The 23,303-nt window shown below is 40.3% G+C and overlaps 1 protein-coding gene across 5 annotated transcripts in view; it reads right to left on the minus strand.

The window, feature by feature from the left end:
- ATP2B4 (ATPase plasma membrane Ca2+ transporting 4) overlaps positions 1 to 23,303 on the minus strand; it is a 130,837-nt gene that overhangs the window by 27,020 nt on the left and 80,514 nt on the right. For all 5 annotated transcript variants that reach the window (XM_063452596.1, XM_063452569.1, XM_063452559.1 and 2 more), the window contains exons 3-6: positions 4,182 to 4,379; positions 774 to 1,031; positions 461 to 586; positions 249 to 377 (exon numbers count right to left, since the gene is read on the minus strand). In XM_063452596.1, coding sequence (XP_063308666.1) covers positions 249 to 377; positions 461 to 586; positions 774 to 1,031; positions 4,182 to 4,379 — 711 coding nt within the window. The remainder of the gene's footprint in view (positions 1 to 248; positions 378 to 460; positions 587 to 773; positions 1,032 to 4,181; positions 4,380 to 23,303) is intronic.

A 23,303-nucleotide genomic window follows, 5' to 3' on the forward strand; every position in this document is an offset into this window, starting at 1 on the left:
TATATATATATATACACACACACACACACACACACACACACACACACACACACACACACACGCATGCATACACACACATGCATAGACACACACACACAATGCAGTAATAGGTAGGTTGGCATATATATACACACACACACACACAAGTTCTTCTATGGAACAGTGACCATACCATGTTTCCATGGACTTATCCTGCAAGATGACCTTACTATAGTTCTTGTAAGTGTAAGATGTTGTAATGTTATTACCTTTTTTTGATTTCTTCTCTTCCTCCGCACCCTCGTTTGCCCCAAGGAGGGTGAAGATTATACCGGTCTGAGAGTTGACACCAACAGCGGTGACAACCATTCGCCCAGACCCTTCCATAACGTGGGTGCCTGCGTGCAAATTAGATGCAGTTTGTTATTGCTTTGTCCTAATTGATGTTGGCATAAACAAATATAGTAAGGGAACATTTTACCTGATAGTAGCATGGGATCTTTTTCGAGGGTTTTTTTCACCTGGTCACTTTCCCCAGTTAGTGAACTCTCGTCAATTTTCAGGTCATTACCCTGGATCAAAACACCATCGGCAGGCAAAAGGTCACCTAATTAAAACAGAAGATCAACATTACAAGTAGAAATTTCTCTCTTTTTTTTTTTTACAACATAAAGATGTACGACACATGATTGTAAAGGTATGGAGATGTATAATAATTGGTGCCTTTGGCATGTACATGAAAACTGGCACATTGTAAAATTTGTATCCCTGCAGACTTCATAGATTTCACATACCGTACTTAATCTGTGCAATATCTCCAGTCACCAGTTCTGCCACAGGGATTTGTATGACTTGGCCTTTACGAATGACAGTAAATTTCTGCTCCTGCTCAATTCGACTCTGCAGGCCTCGGAATTGCTTTTCTTTGCTCCAGTCGTTAAACGCGGTGACCAGGACCACAATAATGACTGAGAAAAGGATGGCTGCACCTTCGATCCAGCCTGCTTGAGCCTCACCCTCATCTTCGACTCCTGCTGAGACCTCACCACACACTGAAATGAGAGACATTTAATTATGCCAAACATGCTATTCTCATGACAAGAAAAGGTGGGCAAAAGAGGATACTGAATTTGAAGACATGAAAGTAGGTGAAAGGTGTAATACTGGGAAGTGAATGGTGTAGTTATTAGATAATGGCCAAAGAGCTGCAGTTCCAAAGCAGCAGCTGCAGAGGGCATCTAACACCACTGAAACATAAATACAATACACTGAATTACAGTGTAATGTTTAGCTGCAATATGCATCTTATAGTAATGCAACATTGGAAAAGCCAAAGATTTGACATACAATTATATATATATACACATATGTTTACACTGGCATGAGTGGCATACAAAGCAACACTTGACCTGCACCTGTATCAATAAATGACTATTAATATTGTTCCTGCATGCAATTCGTAAGTTGTGCAATTAAAGTAAATACATACATTAAGTAGGGGTAGGTGATGTTCAGTACTTCAGATGTTGTAGACGATATCTATACTGATGCTCTGCCAGCATTATGGCTGTAAGTCCATTATGGGAGATGTAGTTCACAACTTCTGGAGTGCCGAAAATTATCTACCTCTGCATTAAAGGAACACTCGAGGCACCATAAAAACTCCTCAAACCAGTCTATCAATGCTGCCTGTCTCTGCACAAGATGAGAGGCAGCTGACTGGCACCTGGATATTTTTTCTTTGTTAAACTGTTTGGTTAATCACTAGACGAAAGGTGCCAGGTGATTCCAGAGTGTTCTATTACAGCAGGTCATCATTGTGCGTTTGATATTTTTCTTACAAATATGCACGCATTTGACACATCTAACCATTAAGTTACCTGTGAGGAAAACATGTTCTACTAAAATTATAGTAATAGGTTTAGATGTTAATGTCAAAGGCATCTTTCTTGCAACTGCTTAGAGATTAAACTCCCTCACAGGTTTTTTCCCAGTGTATATTTGAAGTCCTGAACAGATGCCTTTTGGTTGAGCACTGTGCCTCTTTACTCCAGATGCCCTTAGGTGGCGTGTCTTAGTATATGTGTCTGTATGTCTGTGTACCTGTATGTTGTCAATGTGTGTATCTGTATGTAGTCAGTATGTGTATCTGTGTGTGTATATGTTGTCAGTATGTATATCTGTGTGTGTGTGTGTGTCAGTATGTATTTCTGTGTGTGTATTTGCATTTGTGTCAGTGTGTACATCTGTATGTTGTCATTGTGTGTATCTATATGTAGTCAGTGTGTGTGTATCTGTACGAATGTCAATACGTGTATCTGTATCTGCATGTGGGTCAGGTTGTGTATCTGTGTGTCTATGGTGAGTGAATCTATGTGTCTGTGTATCTGCATGTGTGTCAGTGTGTGTGTATCACAGTTTATGTGTATATGTGCACACATCTCAGCATTCAAACGCTAACACTACACACAAATACATACCTGCATTCAAACTTCAACATTACATACAAACACCAAATCTATATATTTACACACCCCTGCATTCAAAAATGGGGGAGGGGGAGTGGAGGACAAGTCCAAGGGGGCCTAAGGAAATGCTTGCCCAGGGTCTAATCAATATTAAAGACGACCTTGGCAGTTAGCATGTTTACTGCTCATGTTAAAGAGATCCTATAGTGCCAGTCCAAGTGAGTTCAATGTGATTTTCACACTGAGAATCGCGGAAGCTGGTCAGTGGAGTAGCCCAGGCAATAGGGGTCTGAGACAAAGTTCTAGAACTTGGCAAATATTTTCACATCTGTATTAAAGAGAATGGCCCATAACTGGCACACTTCCTTGTTTTTTTTTTTTGTTTTTTTTCTTTGTTTTTTGTTTTTTTTTAGCAGCTAGACAAAGCAGTTCTTTTTTGTTTTAAAAATACCTTTTACACCTAATTGACATTTTGAAGAAATTTCAATAATACATAAACAGCATTACTAAAGAATTTATATTTGTTACAATTCCAAAGGAAACAAGCCTGCTTTAAAATGAAAGAGCAGATAAAGTAATATATATATATTGGGAATTTTTTATAATGCAATGGTTTGTCCATTCAAAGGATCCTTTTTATACATTTAAACAACATTCAAATTTATGTGGACACTTGCTTGTTGAATATCTCATTCACATTCCACAGGCAGCAGTTTAGGCAGGTTTCCTTTGATTTTCAGAATCTGTGTTCCACAAAATCTACTGCTATGGGGAGCATATCTATTGATATACAAAAACATAAGCAAGGTCAGGCATTGGGTGCTGGGTTGATTTGACCTGACACCACAATGTTTGAAGGTGAAGTAACTGACTCTAGGAGACTACATTTTTCCATGCAGATGTCAACACATTTCTTTAGGATTCTTTTAGGGCATTGGACAGCATGCTGAGAGCACACAAATGGCCTACAAAATCACTTCATGTTAAACTATCCTACATCTGGAAGAAAAGGAACACAGACAGTTCAACTCATGAAAAACAACTGTTCTTCCATACTTTCCAGTAGACACTATGCAGTCAGGCAGATGTTTTCCTGGTGTCAGTCAATTCCACTTGTCAGATGGTGAAGAATGATTCCTCAGTCCAACTGTATGGCCATGAAACCTTTACTGAAGTTCATGACAAACATATAATGTGCTAATTTTACCACCAATAAAAAACTGGAAGTTGGAAGAGTGTCACAACGAAGGACAGATCACTTTCAACATGCTATGTTATTCAGCCAGTCATGTGATTTTGTACAAACTAATACTTTCCAAGCTGAAGTGGTGTGGTTCCTAGATGTTTCCACTTCAAGAGAGAACTCAGAACTGAGTGAATCAGCTCGAGCAATGTATGAATTCAACAAACTGATCCGGAAAAGTGGCACTCTTGGAAAACGCCACTTTGAAAATCACTGCACTCTGCAATTTACTGCCATTGCAAATCCATGGATATTTTGTGGGCTTGATTTTATACACCTTATAACAATGGTTGCAGCTGAATCACATACAACTATTAACATATAATATGTATTAAAATCTTCCATTATATTGTTTTTGTTTTAAGTTCTCAACTGATGCAAAGGATAATTTTGATGACAAAAATAAATAAATACTGAAAGCCATTATTTATGAATATTGTAACTTTTCCAAGTCTAATGTCCGCGTTACGCTAGAACTTTCTAGTACTTACATTCACTACCTTCCCCAGTTGGGTGGTAGAAGGATAGACCCAATGATATTATGGCTGCAATTTCCAAAATGATTAATGTTACGTCCTGCAGTGCCTCCCATACCAGCTGCAGGAAGGTTTTGGCTTTCTTTGGGGGAATAAAGTTTTTGCCAAATATTTGTCGCCTCTTTTCCAGGTCCGATGGGTTTCCAGATAATCCTGTAAAATAAAATAATATATATTTTTTTAATTCTATAAATAACCCCACATTAGCACAATTCACAAAACATCAGGTTTTTAAAAAGGGTTAAAGATTTTTTCCCCCCTAGTATATAGAATTATTTCACTATATATAACTTTTAAAATTGGTATATTTTCTATTGGTAGCTCATCGTTAAGCTCACTCAGAATGAGCATTTGGGGAAGCTTTAAACTGCTTCAAAAAGGCCTACAAGTCAGTGGCCCATGCCAGCAGTTTTAACCGGCTGTCAAGATGTTCCAAGTAGACATATGGACACAAAATAGACCATTTGTCTACTCTGCACCTTCCGCACTTCCTGAGGACAAAGCATTGCAGGACAGATTACAGAGGGCGTAATTTAAGGCACACATGAGTCTATGCAGTTGCCTTTAGCATGCACACAGTGGTGGAACTTAATATTCAATAATTTTGTATTTGCTTATCTATAGAATTTATTCAGTGAGCATACTCTTATTTTGCCAGAGGACCCGGCTGCTGCTCACCCTTCTCAAACATTAAGTAAACATAAACTTCTGGAGTTGAAATAAACCCATGTGGACCCTATGAGAAATGGTTAATACCACACAGACAGATCCTGGCACCAGATAAAAAACTATTGGCTCATCTAGTCTGCCCATAATGACCTCTAATTGATTCTGCTAACTTGTTCTGTAGAATAAGCTCATGTACATTCCATATATCCGCTCATCTCGAATGTTCCCATGAACAAATAAAAATAAAACATGACAGACAGTGAATAATAATTCATCTGTCTGCAGCAGTAAGTATATTTCTGTAACAATATATTGAGCAGAAGCAAATGCTGGTAAGATTGCAAAACACACACAAAAAATTAACATGCACTGAAGAACGAACACCCACGAAAACAGTTCATAGTGTGGAGTTTATAGGTGCTGATCCACCTATTCTATTGAATTTGACACTTTTGTAACTAATTATAGTATTAGAAAGAACATGCATATTAATTCTAACTGCCTAATTCACAGCAGAAAATTTTCCCCATTCAATTTTCCCTCAGTTCAATTTATTCTAGGCCCGCAGACATGTGAAACTAGGGGTGGGTACCAGTGATATGACAGCTTTGTTGCCATAGAAGCAGAAAAATATTCCTAAACATTCTTGTATTGCTTAGGTGGTTAAAAATGAGAAATTAACACATTTTGCATTGCTCAGAAGTGTCAGAAATCTTACATTTTTGTATGTTTAATAGAAAGAAAAAAGTCACAGCTGGTCAGGCTAGTTGTGTGTGCATTTCAAATTTGTGGCCAGAGACTGTTCCAGCAGCTTAAATAGACACTATAGTCACAATGACCACTTCTTCGCAATGAAGTGGTCTGGGTGCAGTGTCCCTGACTGTTTAACCCTGCAATGTAAAACATTGCAGTTTTTATTTTATTTAGAAATTGTAATGTTTACATTGCACGGCTAAGTCCACCCTTAGTGGCTATCGGTATGACCGCTTATAGAGGCGCATCTGGTGCACTGACTGAGTAAAACTCTGTCACGTAATGCGGAAGCCCCCCCAGATGGGTTATTTGTCCTTTAAAGAAATACTCCAAGCACCATAACCATTATACCATGCTGTAGTGGTTAAGGAGCAAGTAGTTTCATGGCAAACCCCCAAAGTAAGTAGTCAAACCATTTTACAATCAATTGACATCTTGCTTGGGGTACGCCAAGTGCCACCCCGCTGCCGCGCTCTGGAACCTAATGATAGAATTCTGTTCTCATAAGCTAAGCCATGCTGGTCACTCTCAACCAAAAAGCAAAACTCTGCACCAATGTTTAACAATGGTTTAACTGTTTTCAGTGTATGTATGGATGAGGGGGGCAGCACACTCCAGCAAAAGTGTACTGTAGGGATTATGGTGCATGGAGTGTTGATCTAAATGTTTAGGATAGAAACATTTCAGGAAGCCTATCTTGGGTCTATTTATTAGTTATTGTTACTAATGTATACTGTAAAATCTAATGTTTAGGATTCTCCTCCATGTTTCATACTGCTAGAACGGCATACTATACTCAGAAGTCATATTTTACCTCCCAAACCAATTACATGTTCTATTTATGCTTGTTAAATAATTAAAATATTGTTCTGCTTTTCCTCTAACAAAATAACAAAACAAAATTAAACTGATTTTGTGTTTGCAGTATCAGTAACCAATGCCTGGATATTGTCTTGAGAAAACAATGTAGTCCAGGCACTCCGGGTCTTTTTCAAACAGTAGTTTTATTGGAGAAACCCGGCAAACATAGCAACGTTCCGAAAACTCGGATCTTTGTCAAGCTGTGTTTGCCATGTTTCTCTAATAAAACTGCTGTTTGAAAAAGACCCTGAGTTCAGGGACTACATAGTCTTCAGTATATGGAACGGGGGTTTGCCAGCTCTAGATACAGTGCACCGAGGTCTACAAGTGATGACAGTGCAGATGCCTCCGTTGTTTGCAATCAGTGATACTTTTGATATTGCTTTTCATCACTTCTGCAACTCACGTGCTTAGTATGGGATTATACCACACTTCTAAATCCGCTCATTTAAAAAATATATATTTTATGTGTAACTGCTCTGTATTAGTATTTTTGTGAAATCCATGGTAACATGCCACAAATGTTTGCATTGTGCATAGCCTACTACACTTTAATAGTCAAAATGTAGTATTTTTGAAATGTGCCATCCCTCAATAAACTCTATACTTCTTATTACACCAGAAAGAATTTGAGAACGTCGAATAGATAATCTATTAAAACCCCTCTAATGAACAAGAAACTAATGGGGTAGTAAAACAACACTCTACTGAAATGTGTGGGCTCCCACTTGCAAGCCCATATAGAAATAAAAGAAAAATGAATACCGGTAAACTAGATAAATTCTAGTTAAGCATCAGGAGTGTGGTACTGGAAGGGGTTAATGTGAACTAGTCAAAGGCAGTGCAAAAACAGGAGGGATAGAGTACAGGCAAATTGCAAATGCAAATATAAAATATAAAGTATTGAAGTCCAACAAATAATAATAATCTGATAGGTGAATTCAGTTCTGTAGTGGAAAAGTGCAAAAATGAAACTACGTATATAAATAGTATTGCACTATAACTGGTTACAATGTGAACTGTATGCCTGTGTGAGAGAGTCTCAGCTATGGATACAGGTGTGATAGCGCAAATAGCAGGCTAGATTAATGTAGTACTGTTAAAAAGTCCTTGATCTAGAAAGTACAGATAATGCAATAAACACATAGATCACAGTGATACATTTTGCATCTTGAATTACAAACCAGGTGTTAAGAGGAACACTATAGTGTCAAAAAATATAAACGTGTATTCCTGACACTATAGGTTTAAAAAAAATAGACGTTTAGGTCCCAAACCCCCTCCCCGTTAAAAAGGTGCAGCCGGGGTGTTCTCCTTGGCTGAGATCATCAAATTAGTTCTCAGACAATCCAATACTTGCCAATAGGAAAACATTGGAAGGATACTGCACATGTGCAGCAAAACGTCATGCTGCGCCAATCAGCATCTCCTCAGAGATGCATTGAATCAATAAGTTGCATGTGTGAACATACGTGAACATATGGATAAATGTTTATGAATGCTGGGTCATATGTGTGCACAGTCTGTAAATGCAGGGGTGTATATGTATGGAAAGTGAATGTGCTTGAATGCAGGGAACTTAGTGTGAATGAATCCAATAATAATAACCACCACTATGGCTGTAGTGGGTATAAGGGGCTGGGGTTAATAGGGACTGTAGAGGGGGTATGGTCTGTATTGGGTGCAGGGAGTATAGGGGGATCTAGAGGGTGCCTGGGGATAAACCTGTAGTGGGTGCAGGGGTGTAAGGTCTGTAGTGGGTGCAAGGGGTATAGGGGATCTAGAGGGTGCCTGGGGATAAACCTGTAGTGGGTGCAGGGGTGTAAGGTCTGTAGTGGGTGCAAGGGGTATAGGGGATCTAGAGGGTGCCTGGGAGTAAGAGCTGTAGTGGGTGCTGGGGATAGAGGCTGTAGAGGGGGCAAGGGGTTAATTACTTTATGGGTAAGGGGAGTATTGGCTGTAGAGGGGATAAGGGGGTTATGGGCTGCAAGCGGGTAGAGGCTGTAGTGGGTCAGAGGATCTAGAGGGTGCCTGGGTATAAGGGGCTGTAGTATAGGAATGGGAAAGTAGGGGCTGTACAGGGAGCTAGGGGCAAATTGGCTGTAACATGTTCAGGTTGGTAGGAGCTGTAGTGGGTGCAAGGGGTATATGGATTTAGAGGGTGCCTGGGGGGTAGGGGCTGTAGTAGGTATAGGGGGCATTGGATAATAGGGGCTGTAACGGAGGAAAGGGGGTATTGGCTGCAGTATGTGCAGGGTGATAGGGGTAACAGGTGCAGGGGATATAGGGATCTAGATGATGCCTGGGGGTAGGGGCGGTGGTGGATGCAGTGGGTAGGGCTGTAATGGGTGAAGGGGTTGTAATGAGTACTGTAGTGGGTGCATGGAGTATAGAGCATCTATAGGGTGCCTGGGGTAGGAGTTGTAGTCGGTGCAGAGGGCTGTAGTGGGGGTATGGAATAATAGGGGCAGTAAAAGAGACAAGAAGGTTATTGGCTGTAGTGGGTGCAGGGGCTGTATTGGGTGCAGGTGGTATAGGGATCTAGAGGGTGCCTAGGGGTAGGGTCTGTAATAGGTGCAGGGGCTGTAGTGGGGGCATGGAGTATACCTGGCTGTAGAGGGGGCAATGAGGGTATTGGCTGTAGTATGTGCAGGGTGGAAGGGGCTGTAGTGGGTAGAACGATCTAGAGTGTTTCTGGGCTGTTGTGGGTGCAGGAGGTTAGGGGCTGTGGTGGATGCAGGGGGATAGGTGTTGTAGTGGGTGCAAGGGGATATAGGGAGCTGCAGTGGATGATAAGCAGTAGTTGCGGGTGCCTTGGGGTAATATTAGTTGTAGTGGGTACCTGGGGGTAATAGGAGTTGTAGTAGGATCAGGGGTATATGGAGTGTAGAGGGGTAGTGGGACTGTGGTTGGTAAGGTGGTGAAGTTTAGGCGCTGTTAAGGGGCAGTAGTCGGGGAGTATAAAAACATTTCTAATGAAGACATATGAAGAAATATTTATATATTTCCCCCTCCCTGAGTCTTACCTTTGTCAGGGAGGGAGGAATCTTTATCCTTGGGGGGGTGCTTAACACTGATCAGGGCAGCTTTGCATGGTATGACGTTACTTCCTTCAGAGCCAGCCACACGGAGCTGCCCAGAGCAGTGTTACTGACAGCCTACATGCTCAGTGTGGCTGTGTTACTCTTCTGGCAGAGGCTCTGCTCCTGGAGCCTCTGCCGATTCACACTGAGACAGGCACACTGAGGGTCAGCCTAATGGGGTCTTTGGGAAGGCCCCTTAGCAGTCCCTCAGTAGCAGCAGGGACCCACGGAAGGCTGTGTGGGCCCCTTACTGAGTGCAGGCTGGCTGGGGAGCTTGTTTAACTCCCCAGCCATTAATTTACTGCAGCAGGGACGGGCCCCAAAGAGACTCTGGCCCTCGGTCCATGATCGATTTGCCTGAGTGTGCCCCGCCCCTGAATACAAATATGCCCAAAAATGTCAGAGTGAATAAAGTGTGGATCCAGGCATTTAATAGAAAAAATTTTGCAGAGACAGCTTCTTAAAGGGACACTATAGTCACCGAGACCACTTCAGCTCAATGAAGTGGTCTGGGTGCCAGGTCCCCCAGGTTTTAACCCTTCAGATGTAAACATAGCAGTTTCAGAGAAACTGCTATGTTTACATTGCAGGGTTAATCCAACCTCTAGTGACTGTCTTTCTGACAGCCGCTAGAGGCCCTTCTGCGACGCTGGATGCGAAATTCGCATCCAGCGTGCAGAACGTCCATAGGAAAGCATTGAGAAATGCTTTCATATGGACTGTTTGAATGAGCGCGCGGCTCATGCGCATTCTGCTCCACTTGAGCGCTGATGTCGGGGGGAGAGGAGGGGGACACGTAATCTGCCCACACTAGATAGCGCTATGAAATTCCCGCACATGCCTAGCTAAACACTTGGGCATTCGCTATTGTCCGAAATTCGGACGGGAATTTTGTCCATTCATTCGTCAGAAATACAAATGAATGAATAGAAATGTTAAATGAATGAACTAAAACCTCTTTGTTTGTTTAGTTTATTACAAGGAGGGAGCTGCGAGCAGGTAGCGCCCTCCTTGTAATAAACTAAACTAACTAAGAGGTCTTCATTCAAAATTTCTATTCATTCGTGCTTGTAATATGTGGAAATAGAAGCGGCGGGGAGCAGTGCTCACCGCCATTTCCTTCACCACATGAAGTGGGTCAAAGCTTGTCAAGCGTAGGAAAAATACATAAGACAAAGTACTCCCTACTTTGTGTTATGTTTTAAAAAAAACTAGATCAGTTGGGAAGAAAAGAAGAACAAATCCTGAGTTCGGCATGACAGTGCCACTTTAAGTGAATCCTGTAACAATGCCAAATATTTATCCCCTACAGGGGGTTTTAATCTTGACCTGAATTACAAGATTATTGTTCCTCATAATTAATTAATTCCAATCCTCTGGTGAAGTAGATCATGTCTACACAACCTTATTGAAACTGCAAAATTTGTTGGTTGATGGACTGATATCCAAACAATTCAAGCCAGAGCTATTTCATTGATCTACAATATTGAAGTAAACAAAATAAAATAATATAATATCTCTATATCCACACCCACACAGGTCTGTCCAGAAAGACATTTATTTAAGAAGATACAATAAACATTGTGCATAAGACAATGATGGCTTAGTCCCCTTCAAAGTAGGCACCATGGGACCTCACAGTTCTAACAGTGTCTTCCACTGTTCAAAACACTCTGAAAAATCCTGTTAGAATCATCAGTTGCCTTGTTGGTTTTACCTGAATCTCATTGACTGTCTGAAAGCTCTTTCCTCTCACAGGTGAATTTAGTTTTGGGAAAAGTCAGTCGCAGGGCACTGGATTCACCACCATCTTTGAAGCATTTGTGCCACACTTATTTGAGCTGCACTCATTGCATCGTCCCAGAAAGCCTTCTGAATCATCTAATTAGTTTTTGCGGAGGAAGTTTCAAGAAAATTTTGATGCAGATTCTTTGCTCTACTCGTTCAGTCATTTTTAATGCAACAGCCATAGACTACACATGCTCACTCAACGGTATCCAGTGCCCCAACTGACTACTACAATAAAATCGTCATTGTTAACGCATGTGGATTCCATTCCACTCTTCTTGGCTGCCAGATTACATCCATGTCGCGCAAATCATTCTCATATTAACAATGGCCAGACCTTTTCTAATACACACACACATATACATATTTACACACAAAGCCTTCCAAATATAAATGTGCACACCCTACAACAAAATGTTTTGTGGAAGCTACATTTGCTATGACTACAGCAGTTCCCCTCTTGTCACAGCTTGGAAAAAGTCAAATGTAAATAGTGCAAACAATGACTAAAGAAATACTTCTGGTCATTGTGTATTTCCAAACGAACATGGTTAGTGAAGGATATACACATTCATTATACTGCAATAATACAGTTTGGCATACGTGATGGTATAAAACCTTCATTACTGCCTACATATGATGTAAAAATAAATAAATACATTTATGCAAATGGATAATAGGCTTGAAGTTGTGGGGAAGCCCCTCAAAGATCTGACACTGTCTATGACTGAATGCTCTGATGATTCTGTGAAAAAGCCTGCAATAGCTTTGGGCGATGCCTGGCAAACAATAAAAACTTCAGTCTAACACTTAATTTAAAGAAACCCTAGTCACCAAAACTACCGTAGCTTAATGAAGCAGTTGTGTATACATCATACCACTGCAGTCTCACTGCTCAATTTTTGGCCATTTAGGAGATAAATCATTTTTTTTTTCTGTTTTACCTCCCCTGGCTGTGACTCACACAGCCTGCATTAAAACAAACTGGTTTAATTTTTAATAAGAGATGTTAACTGATGCCAGATGTTTATCTCCTGCTCTATAAATTGAACTTTAAAGGGACACTATCGTCACCAGAAAAACCTCAGCTTAAAGGGACACTATAGATGCCCAGACAACTTCACCTCATTTAAGTGGTCTGGGTGTAGTGTCATTATCCCTTTAACCCTGCAATGTTAATAATTTCAGCTTCTGAGAAACTGCCATAATGACATTGCAGGACTAAAACTGCCTCTAGTGGCCTTCAGGCAGCCACTAGTAGCACTTCCTGCTTGCTAGGTGATTTTTGGGCACCTAACGCTGGCCGCTGTCATGCTCTGCATGAGGACACCCAGCAGCAGTAAAATCCCTATAGGAAAGCATATGTTTAATGCTCTCCTATGGGAAGTGCCTAATGCGCTCGTCACATATGTGCATTAGTGCCTCCCCATCTGATTTATTAACCATAACATTTAATGTAGTTATTCTGGTGTGTATAGCCTGTCCCTGCAGACATCAAAGAAAGGGGGGTGGAGGGGGGCTGCCCCCTAAATAGTGCTTTTAACACTATCCCTTTAATCACACACAGGAGACTCCTACAAGGTCTAGCAATTATTAACAGAGCAGGATATAAGTAATTCTAAATTAGAATTCTAAATTAAAGATAAAGATTTTGCAATAAAGGAAGTGTAAACATTAAATGACTGACTAAGGAAGTGTTTTAGAAGGCTGTGCAAGTCACTTGCAGGGAGGTGTGACTAAGGCTGCTTAAACAAAGTGATTTAAATCCTAAATGACAGAATTGAGCAGTGAATCTGCAGGGCATGATCTATACACCAAAACTGCTTTATTAAAGGGAAACTCCAGTGCCAGGAAAACAATCCGTTTTCCTGGCACTGCAGGTCCCCTCTCCCTCCCACCCCCCTATCCCCGGTTGCTGAAGGGGTGAAAACCCCTTCAGTGACTTACCAGAGGCAGCGACATGTCCCACGTCGCTGCTTCTCTCTCCTCCGCCGCTCCTCCGCATTACGTCGGCCGGTGGGCGAGACTGATCCTGCCCACCGGCCGGGGAGACCTAATGCGCATGCGCATTAGAGCTCCCTATAGGAAAGCATTGAAAATGCTTTTCAATGCTTTCCTATGGGGAATTGAGCGACGCTGGAGGTCCTCACACAGTGTGAGGATGTCCAGCGATGCTCTAGCACAGGTTTTCTGTGCTATGAAGGAGGAAGTGCCCTCTAGTGGCTGTCTAGTAGACAGCCACTAGAGGTGGAGTTAACCCTGCAAGGTAATTATTGCAGTCTATAAAAAAACTGCAATAATTACACTTGCAGGGTTAAGAGTAATGGGAGTTGGCACCCAGACCACTCCAATGGGCAGAAGTGGTCTGGGTGCCTGAAGTGTCCCTTTAAGCTAGAGCTGTTTTGGTGTTATAGTGTAATTTTAATTCTACAATGTAATACACAGCATAGTATCTCACAATGCACAGTTAAACATAGAGTTTTAATATAACATTGAGAGCAGCGGTGAGAAAACAACCTTTTTGCAAAATTAAGGCCCAAATCTCTTAAATATAGTATATATATATATATATATATATATAAATAATCAATTAAATATTATATATAAACACAAAACTGATTGAGGCACACTCAAGGAATTTGTAGAAAATGTTGCTTATTTAATCCAAAGGTGAATTCACAACTCACGTTTCAGTCTTGGTTTGATTGCTACTGAAACGTTGACCGTAAAATTCATATTTGGATTAACTAAAGAAGAAAAATGTTCTACAAATTTCTCGAGTGCGCCTCAATCACTTCTGCTGAGAGCATCAACGGGGTGCCTATATCTTTTTATTGGACTAACATAATACTTAAAAGTCAAGCTTTCCAGAGTTTTCCTCTCTTCCTCAGGTCTGAAGCAACGGCGATTTAAGGCTGTTGTGAAAATAATTATAAAAATAAATAATTAAGAAAAGAAAATTAAATATACACACAACTAATTGAGGCACGCTCAAGGCATTTGTAAAAATGTTTCCTTTATTTATATAAATTAATCCAAAGGTGAATTTGTATTGCTTCAGTCCTGAGGAAGAGAGAAAAACTCTTAAAAGATTGACTTTTAAGTATTACGTTAGTCCAATTAAAAAAAGGTATCATTGCACACTGCAATACTCTGATATTTTGGTGTCTTGTCTACTGGACTAATACGGTTAACTCAATCTACATTACATAACTAACACACACACACAATCTACATTATTATTATTATTATTTATATAGCGCCATCAGATTCTGTAGCTCTGTACAATGGATGGACTAACAGATATGTAATTGTAACCAAACAACTGGAGGGCCCTGCTCAATGAGCTTACGTTCAAGAGGGAGTGGGGTATAGTGACACAAAGGGTAAAAGTAGGGGTACGAAGTAAGTGGTTTTCACTGAGGGCTTAGTAGGTAATTTTTGACAGTTGCAGGAAAAGAGTCATGGGGGTGGGGGATAAAAAACAGTTTAATTGATATGCTTTCTTGAAGAAGTGCGTTTTCAAAGATTTTTTGAATGAGTGGAGACTGGGTGAAAGTCTAACCGAGAAGGGAAGGGAGTTTCACAGAAGAGGTGCAGCCCTAGATAAATCATAGAGGCGAGCATTAGAGGTGGGAGTACGGACGGAGGATATACATAGGTCTTTGGCAGAGCGTAGGGGCCTCGACGGGGCATACTTGTGTATTAGGGAGGATAGGTAAGTTGGAGCAGCATTATGTAGGGACTTGTAAGCAAGCACCAGAATTTTAAAATGAGCCCTAGATCTAACATTACATAACACACGCACACACACAATCTACATTACATAACTAACACACACACACCCTGGAGCACCTATACTGATGATCTCTGCTTCAACTCAATGCTTCTCAGAGACAAGCACTGGTTACATAAGGTGCATGCATGACAATCAGCAGTGGTCTCACAAGGAAGCACTCGCTTCCACTTCAAACAAAAAGTCAAAGCGAGTGAGGCAGGAAATGCTCCAGGCTGTCTCAATGATATCAAGGAGGCGCTACTAAGGTCATTCTAAAAGTGACTGATACTCTTGACATCACATTTTTATAAAATAAGCCTGAGGGGACATGCAGTTATTTCCTAAAGCAATTGTCCCTTTAACAAGCTTAAAAACGTGTCTTGTAACTTATAAATGTGTATTTTCCACAAATAGATAGATGGATTGTGGAACTCTTTCCGATGATTCAAAATTGGATGCTATTTTATTGTATTTTGCACAATAATAACAATAATAATAAAGACATAAGTGACTGGCTAGCAGTCAAGCAGAAAATAGCAAAATGTAAATAACCACATTATATTTTAAGCTTTCATTCCAATTTTTGCAGACTGCAATGGCATCACAAACAAGAGATCACACATCAGTAATATAAACATGTAAAAAACATTGCTCATTATATTTAACTGACTCAAGGATTTCAAACATTAAATGAAGATAATTTTCTGTTCCCATACCATCCACATCCCAAGGTGGGTGTGGTGAAACAGACACTAAGCACCATATCCACTACAGCCAGTTGTAGAGGTTATGGTGCTAAAAGGCTACTGCTGCTCCCTACATTTTTGAGAGGTTTGACACAAACTATGGGTCCAGCAGATGGTCCATTGCTCGTCATTATGCTAATGACGAAATTATGGCATTTGCGTTCAGATTTGGACAGCATTGATTGGATGCCATCTAATACTCTCAACCAATTAATTCAGTTCATACTACCAGCTGTCCAAACCTGTCCGAAACAGACACTGCTAATGTAGATGTGTATATTCCACTTCAACAATCCAATGAGTGTTGGGTCAAGCTATGTGTGCCTGGTTCATGCTCAATAGTAAAGACAGCATCAGTAATACAATGGGCTGTAGTGAATATGGTATCTAGAGGGACAGGTTACGAGTTCACTAACAAAAATGCACACAGGGTGATTAAAGTGTGAACTCAAAGTAACTTTTCATATTTGGCTATTCTGGCACATTTGGCATTTACTTTGAATGCACTAGAATTTACACGTTCGTGAATAATCCTGATAATGTCACTGGGTGTCAGTGTGCTTGCGATTATTGCCAATGAGACAGTCGACTTTCAGAAAAACTTTATAACAGCACAAACCATTTAACTAACGGGGTCTTATTCACTGAACTGTAATCTGAATTTAAAAATTTGCTGGTGGTTTGGCTATATGAGTTAAATGTCACAATATGGTTTTGAAATCACTACATTTTGCCATTTAGTGAATAAACTCCCCATTAAAAAAGAATACTATAGTCATCAGAACCAAAAAGGTTCTGATGTCTATGGTCTGTTTCAAACCGCCCACAGGAAAGCATTACTCAATGCTTTCCTATGGACGTCAATGTCTTCTCACTGTGATTTTCACAGAGAGAATCGCAGAAGCACCTCTAGTGGCTGTCAGTGAGACAGCCACTAGAGGCTGGACTAACCCTCAGTGTAAACATAGCAGGTTCTCTGAAACTGCTATGTTTACAGCAGGCAGGGTTAAAACTAGAGGGACGACCTAGCACCCAGACCACTTAATTGAGCTGAAGTGGTCTGGGTGCCTAAAGTGGTCCTTTAATGATATCAGCCATGGAGGCAGAGCCAGACATGTTTAGACCTGCGTGGCGTGGGAACAATATGAGCAAATTCACCTTTTCATCGCAATCTAAGTGGGGCTGGAGACCTAAACAGCACTATAATGTCAAGAATACAGTACATGGTTTGAATTCCTGACACTATAGTGTTGCTTTGAAAGAGAGTTGAGAATGATCAAGATTCCCATTTTTCTCTAGATTATAACCATGGCTATCTCTAACTGTGCTCAGCTATGCAAAAACTCACAGTGTTAACATTAGAAGCACGAACGTTTTATTCCCTTTCAGCCATAGGCAAAAATCAGGCAGGGACCAGGGGCATTTTCAGTGTAACCTATTAAACTAAACTGAGGAAACGACAAATCCATCATCACTATGATCAGATACTTTCTAACTCCAAAAAGGTAATGGGATTTTCTGTTTACATGAATCAACAAGCTTTAATTATGAAAAATATTTATATTAATTGTGCAGTCCATAATCTGCATTGTTAAACATGCAGCTTGCCAATTTTAAAATGGTACCTACCGAATTGGAGAACAATTCTGGATATTGAATTTCACATATTTATTGTTTTAAAGGAAAAAGACAAGACATCCATAGATACGTGTTTATTAAAGGGCTTCTCCAACCGCCATGACTACTTCTGCTTTTGGACGGTAGAAGTCTGCATGTGCAAGTATGCAGAAACAGATATTTACACGTCAGACTGCAAAGTGGAGAGCAGCACAGGAGCTTCGTCTGAGGGTGGGGTGTCTAATTAGCAATGCCCAATAGGGCATGCTAAACCAAACAAACGGTTACGCTTAAAAAAAGGATTGGACTTAGCCATTAAGATGGGTCAGATAAATTTAGAATGGACCTGGACATCCACTGCCTAGCCGAGATAGGGAACACAGAGGTATTATTTATGGCACATACCAGGGGTAAGCAATCTTTGGACCTCCAGGCGTTAAGGACTACATCTCACCTGATGCTTTGCCAGCATTTTGGCTGTAAAGAGCATCATGGAAGATGTAGTCCACAACATCTTTAATGCTGAAGGTTGCCTCCCACGGCATAGAAACGGAAAACCTGTTACTCTGGAAATACACTGTAAGTGTTAAACATGAAAACAAATTTTATTATTCTGCACACTGGGCAAGATGTAGAAATGTTTCACCAGCAGAACTTGCAAAGCAAAGTTCTAAGAGTGCAGTAATTTTAATGGGAACTAGTGGAATCAGCAGGAAGATGTCACTTGTTTCCATGGCGACTGTACCACTTTTATAATCTTCCTTTAGAATAACATTTTATATATCATCCACACTGTGTCTAGCGCCCCAGTGATAAAGGCTAAAGATTCAAAACGTACTTTTGTTTTTTCCCAACCCATTGAAGTCTATTCACTATGTGATGAACAGCATCTGAATGGCATTCTGATGTCCAGGCTTGACAATTTCATCCAAAAATCTGAATTGTGAAACTTGGCTTTTAACAAAAAGCAAACTTGGCTGTGTCCGCACAACAATTCAGTGGTCATTAAATTACCTGTTAAAGTCATACAAATCTTTATATACCTTTGATATTCTGGCTATTTGCAAAAGCTGGATTCCCTTAATTAGCATATTAGTAAAACAGATCAGCGGATTTTCACCCGTACCCTAAAACCTACTAATGCTGCCCCCCATACTACCCAATGTTGGCTTCCTGTAAAGGGGGATGCCTATGGACAGACCAAAAGGGGCCAAACCAATGAGGTGAATGGCATTTTTGGAAAACCTTCTTAAAAGGAGAAAGGCAAATTCAAAAAGTAGGCAGGTCAGCCTAGTAGGAACACAAGCATGGCTTACTGCAAATCACTTAAGCCAGTTCCATTAAGGGCTAACCATGCAGAGTGATGTTACTGCACTCTCTGCAAGGTCCTAGTGCCCTTAGCACAGAATGAATAGGTCTAAAAATGAGCTTGTACTACCACTTCTGGGGACAGTTCCCTGGTGTCCCCAGAAGCGGGACACAAAGAAGCAAACCCAGGATGGGAGGACAGGACCTGCTGGATATGGGACAGTTAGAAAGTCTGTAACCCTGGTCATTCTTACCCTGTAGCAAAAGCCAAATAAGACCTTACTTATATCTTAGCTGCGTCCATTTTTTTTCTAATACGAAGAACATTCTGTTGTCATTCAGTTATTGTTATACTGCAGCAATAAAATCCATTAGGAGTAGGGAAACATACAGTCCAATGTATCAATAAAGTCAATAGAGAATACAGTGAATTCTTCTATCAAACAAACTAAAAGGAATTCAGTTGAATAAAATAAGAGTGTCAATAGGTCCACTTGTGCATGGAATGGTAAGATTTATTTCTGAGTTATATGGTTGCATGACAGGAGAGACTGCTTATTACGCCATGTCTCTGACCAGGGTAACGGCGCTAACCCATGTGTGCTGCTGACTGACACACTACGAAGGGAAGTCACATCCTCTATGGTCTCACTCAGACCTCCCTGAATGACAGAAGGCAGGGGACTAGTTATTTTAACAATGTATCCAAATTATTTTGATAAGACCTGTCAAGTAAACGACTAACTGATATTCAATACAAAATTCAGGTTTTGAAACCAACATTGTAACACTGCAGTTCAGACTGATAGAACAAAGGACATTTATATTTTGTAATTCAGAAATACAACGGAATATTGATTTCCCCCAGCAGTTTGTCTTTCTTGTTCTCAACAAAGCATTTAGCTTTACTTCAATTTGCACAATATTTAATGCACACATTATACATGCATATATGTAAACATATTCTACACACGCAGCAAGACTGCTATTTCATATGTAGGCAACACAAAACTAGAAAATAATAAAGTTCCAATTTTAATCATCATTGTTTACAAAATGTGTGAAGTATTGTTGTACTATAGTACAAACATCTGTATATAATCACACACAATTCCCTTGTTCTCCATCTCACAAGTGGTTAATAAAAATATCTAATATTCCTGTCTCTATCAGACTTCTCGCTCATCATCACATCTTACACGCGCCTACTGACAGTCACATGTAGAGGTCCTACTAGCTCTCCCACAGCTCCCAAATTTCATTCTCTACACCCGTGGGCACAGATACTGGACACAGATAAGTAGCCCTCGGCTGCCTGAACAGATCAGGATCACGCAGTCACGTCGCTCCGCACACTTAAAATCACCATGTCTGCAGATAAACCGGCATCTTGGGAATAGCTGGCAGGTCCCCCTGACTCTTACATGTTTAAATGGAAAAATCAGCTCTTACAGAAAATGATGCAATAATTACATTAGAAATGTGGCGCTAAAGTGTCTCAATTTAAAACTACTATGCCTATTTTACAGAGAATTGTAATTTCTCTTCGCTCATACTACACGGTCTTCATAACCCAAGAATTTTGAGGATTTCATTATAGACTAATAGGGAGCAGATAGGAAGGGCTGCAAAAAAAACACAGTGCGGCCAGCGGCTTTGAAAAGCCATGGAATGGAAAGCAGAGCAGCCAGACACATGGGATAGATTACAGTTTGGGGAAAACAAAAACACACAATAAATAGAATTGATTTCCAAGACCTAAACCAAAATTAAAGAGGAAGGAAATAAAGAATGAAACTTAGAAAGGAAGAAATGGGTGCATCACAAAGAGAATGGAGACACTCAAGCCACAAGAAAAATTAGATCTATTCAAATATTATATATTTTTAATCATGGGGAAAGAACAGAAAATACATCTGACATTCCCAGTCTCTATTTCTATCAGGGAATTACTGAGCATACAAGCATGTATGGTGTAACACACGTCTCATTCACTTGATAAACAGATGCACAAGTGAACTAGAAGCAGCCGGCACAAGTGGGCCTTTTTTCCCCCTTTTCTATAAAGTGAATGAGTTGTCACAGTGAGCTGCAGTGTACATGTTTTTAAAATGCTGCATATGCATTTAATAGCAATATCGCAGTATTGCTTCCTGCTGGGCATATTTGTTATTTAAGTGTTTGAATGATGCCAGATGCCATCTTTTCCCCCATAGCTCCATCTCTTAAACATCTTTATTGTGGATGGTTGATTTTTGTAAAAAGACCATTTAAAAGATGTATTTTTGCACCTTAAGTACCAGGACTCTGAGTAGCCCTTAAAATTGAGAGGTTAAAGGGATTCTATAGTGTTAGGAATGCAAATCTGTATTCCTAACACTATAGAGCCCTCTGGTCCACCCTCTCTCGCACCACATAGTAGCTACAGGGTTAAAAAAAAAAAAAAAACACAAACTATTTAGTCACTTTCCCGATTGCAGCGCCAATGTCACACGGCGCGGGGTTGATGCTCCAACTCCTCAGAGGGGTGGGGACTAGTGTGCGTTAGGCCCTCTCCATAGGAAAGCATTGCTCACGCTTTCCTATGGGGATTTTACAAACGCTGAGCATTTGAACCAAGATCCTTGTGCTTTGCACAAATTTACCTACTAAGATTATAACCATACTTGTTGCTGCCTAAAGATAGCTAAGCTAACTTACTTACAATGTCACTGTGATTACATGTATATGTTATATTATTTATTTTCCTTTTGCTCTCTTTTCTCCCTGTGTGAGCTTCTTCTTGAATTTGACACCTTACCATCTATTATTTGAGGGACAAATTATTCTCTTTTTGCATTATTTGCTTCTGTTGCTTAATGCATGTATAAACTGATCATATCCCTTATTACTTTATACCCATATTCCTGTACTCAAATTCTTCCTTCTCTTGTGCGATCAGATTTCATGCTCTTCTTGCAATACATTAGTGATCAGTGTGCTGGTTCCACTTTCCCTCAGACCAGGTCCTCTGTATAAACTGGTAGTAGATTCCAATACGCTCCAAGACTTAGTTGGAGTAAGGGGACAAGTTAACATCCATCTCAATGACAAATTATCATTGTTGACAAAATTTCTTATTAGTCTATTGCATAGCCAACAAAATGGATACAATCTTTGCCTTTAGACTGAATAGTATCCGCAGGGAATGGATGATTAGGACTATTTGTACCAGAGAGAGAGAAGGGATTTGTGACCCAGCACATGCTGACTTTTATGAGAAATTCTATGATGCTGTAAACAGTTTATGCATCCCGCAGATTAACACATTTCTGACTGGAAATCTTACCCCTTTCCAGGATATGCAGAGGTCAAGCAGTAGTAATTTCAAAAGAAAGCAAAGAGTCAATCGTTGCCCAATTTTGTCTAACGTAACTTATCAAGTATAATGCTGAAGTTCTCTCAATGAGACTAAATCCTTCACCCCAATCTGGTTTATTAAAAAACAAAAAAACAAACAAACAAAAAACACAATCTTGTCAAATCTTCAAGCCCTTCTTCAACAATTTAAGCAAATCTAAGGGTTTCACATAAAATCTGGTGTGCTAAACCAGAAACTTTGAGCCTTGCATCTTTTCGTTGGAAAATAAGTGTCCTTGCATACTTTTAGCTGAAACTTACCACATCCATTAAAGGAACACTATAGGGCCAGGAACACATATGCATTCCTGACACTTTAGATAAAAAAAATACCATCTAGCCCCCTTATCCTCTTAAATATAGTAAAATTCCAGTCGGCTGCTGACGGCTCTGCCCCTGATCTGCCTCCTTGGCCGACATAATCAGAAGTGATGATCTCAGCCAAATAGGGAAGCATTGGATTGGCTGAGATTGCCATGGGGGTGCGGCAGGGAGCAAAGCCAAATGCCACCCTGGTCAATCCCCATCTCCTCCTAAATATGCATTGAATCAATGCATCTCTGAGGAAAGTTCAGTGTCTCCATGCAGAGGGTGGAGACCTATGCTGTACTGTAAACACTGCCTTTTCTCGGAAAAAAAAACCCAGTGTTTACTGCAAAAGGCCTGCCAAAACTGACTATATTCATCAGAACAATTACAAGAAGCTGTAGTTGTTCTGATGACTACAGTGTCCCTTTAAGGATACTCATGAGTCTTACTTAAAATTATGGTTATTTATAGAGACCTTCCCTCCCAATCTAGTACTTCTGGCTACTTGTTATCTCTATTTTCCACCTGGTGTGGGTAAGCATGGCCCCTTTACCCCCTACTCCTCCCTCCCCCCCCCCCCTCCCCGTCTACTGATAATGTAATACATTTTGTTTTCAAATAAACAGTAAAACCACAATAGTGTGAATATTTTAAGACCCTCCATATATGTGGGAAAATAAGATGTGGTTTCAGTACCAGAGTTCAAAAACGATATAGTGGAGTAAGTAGAGAAATAAATCTGAAACACAAGCCCAGGCACACTATT

Source organism: Pelobates fuscus, chromosome 1 (assembly GCF_036172605.1).
Source record: "Pelobates fuscus isolate aPelFus1 chromosome 1, aPelFus1.pri, whole genome shotgun sequence".
NCBI lineage: Eukaryota > Metazoa > Chordata > Amphibia > Anura > Pelobatidae > Pelobates > Pelobates fuscus.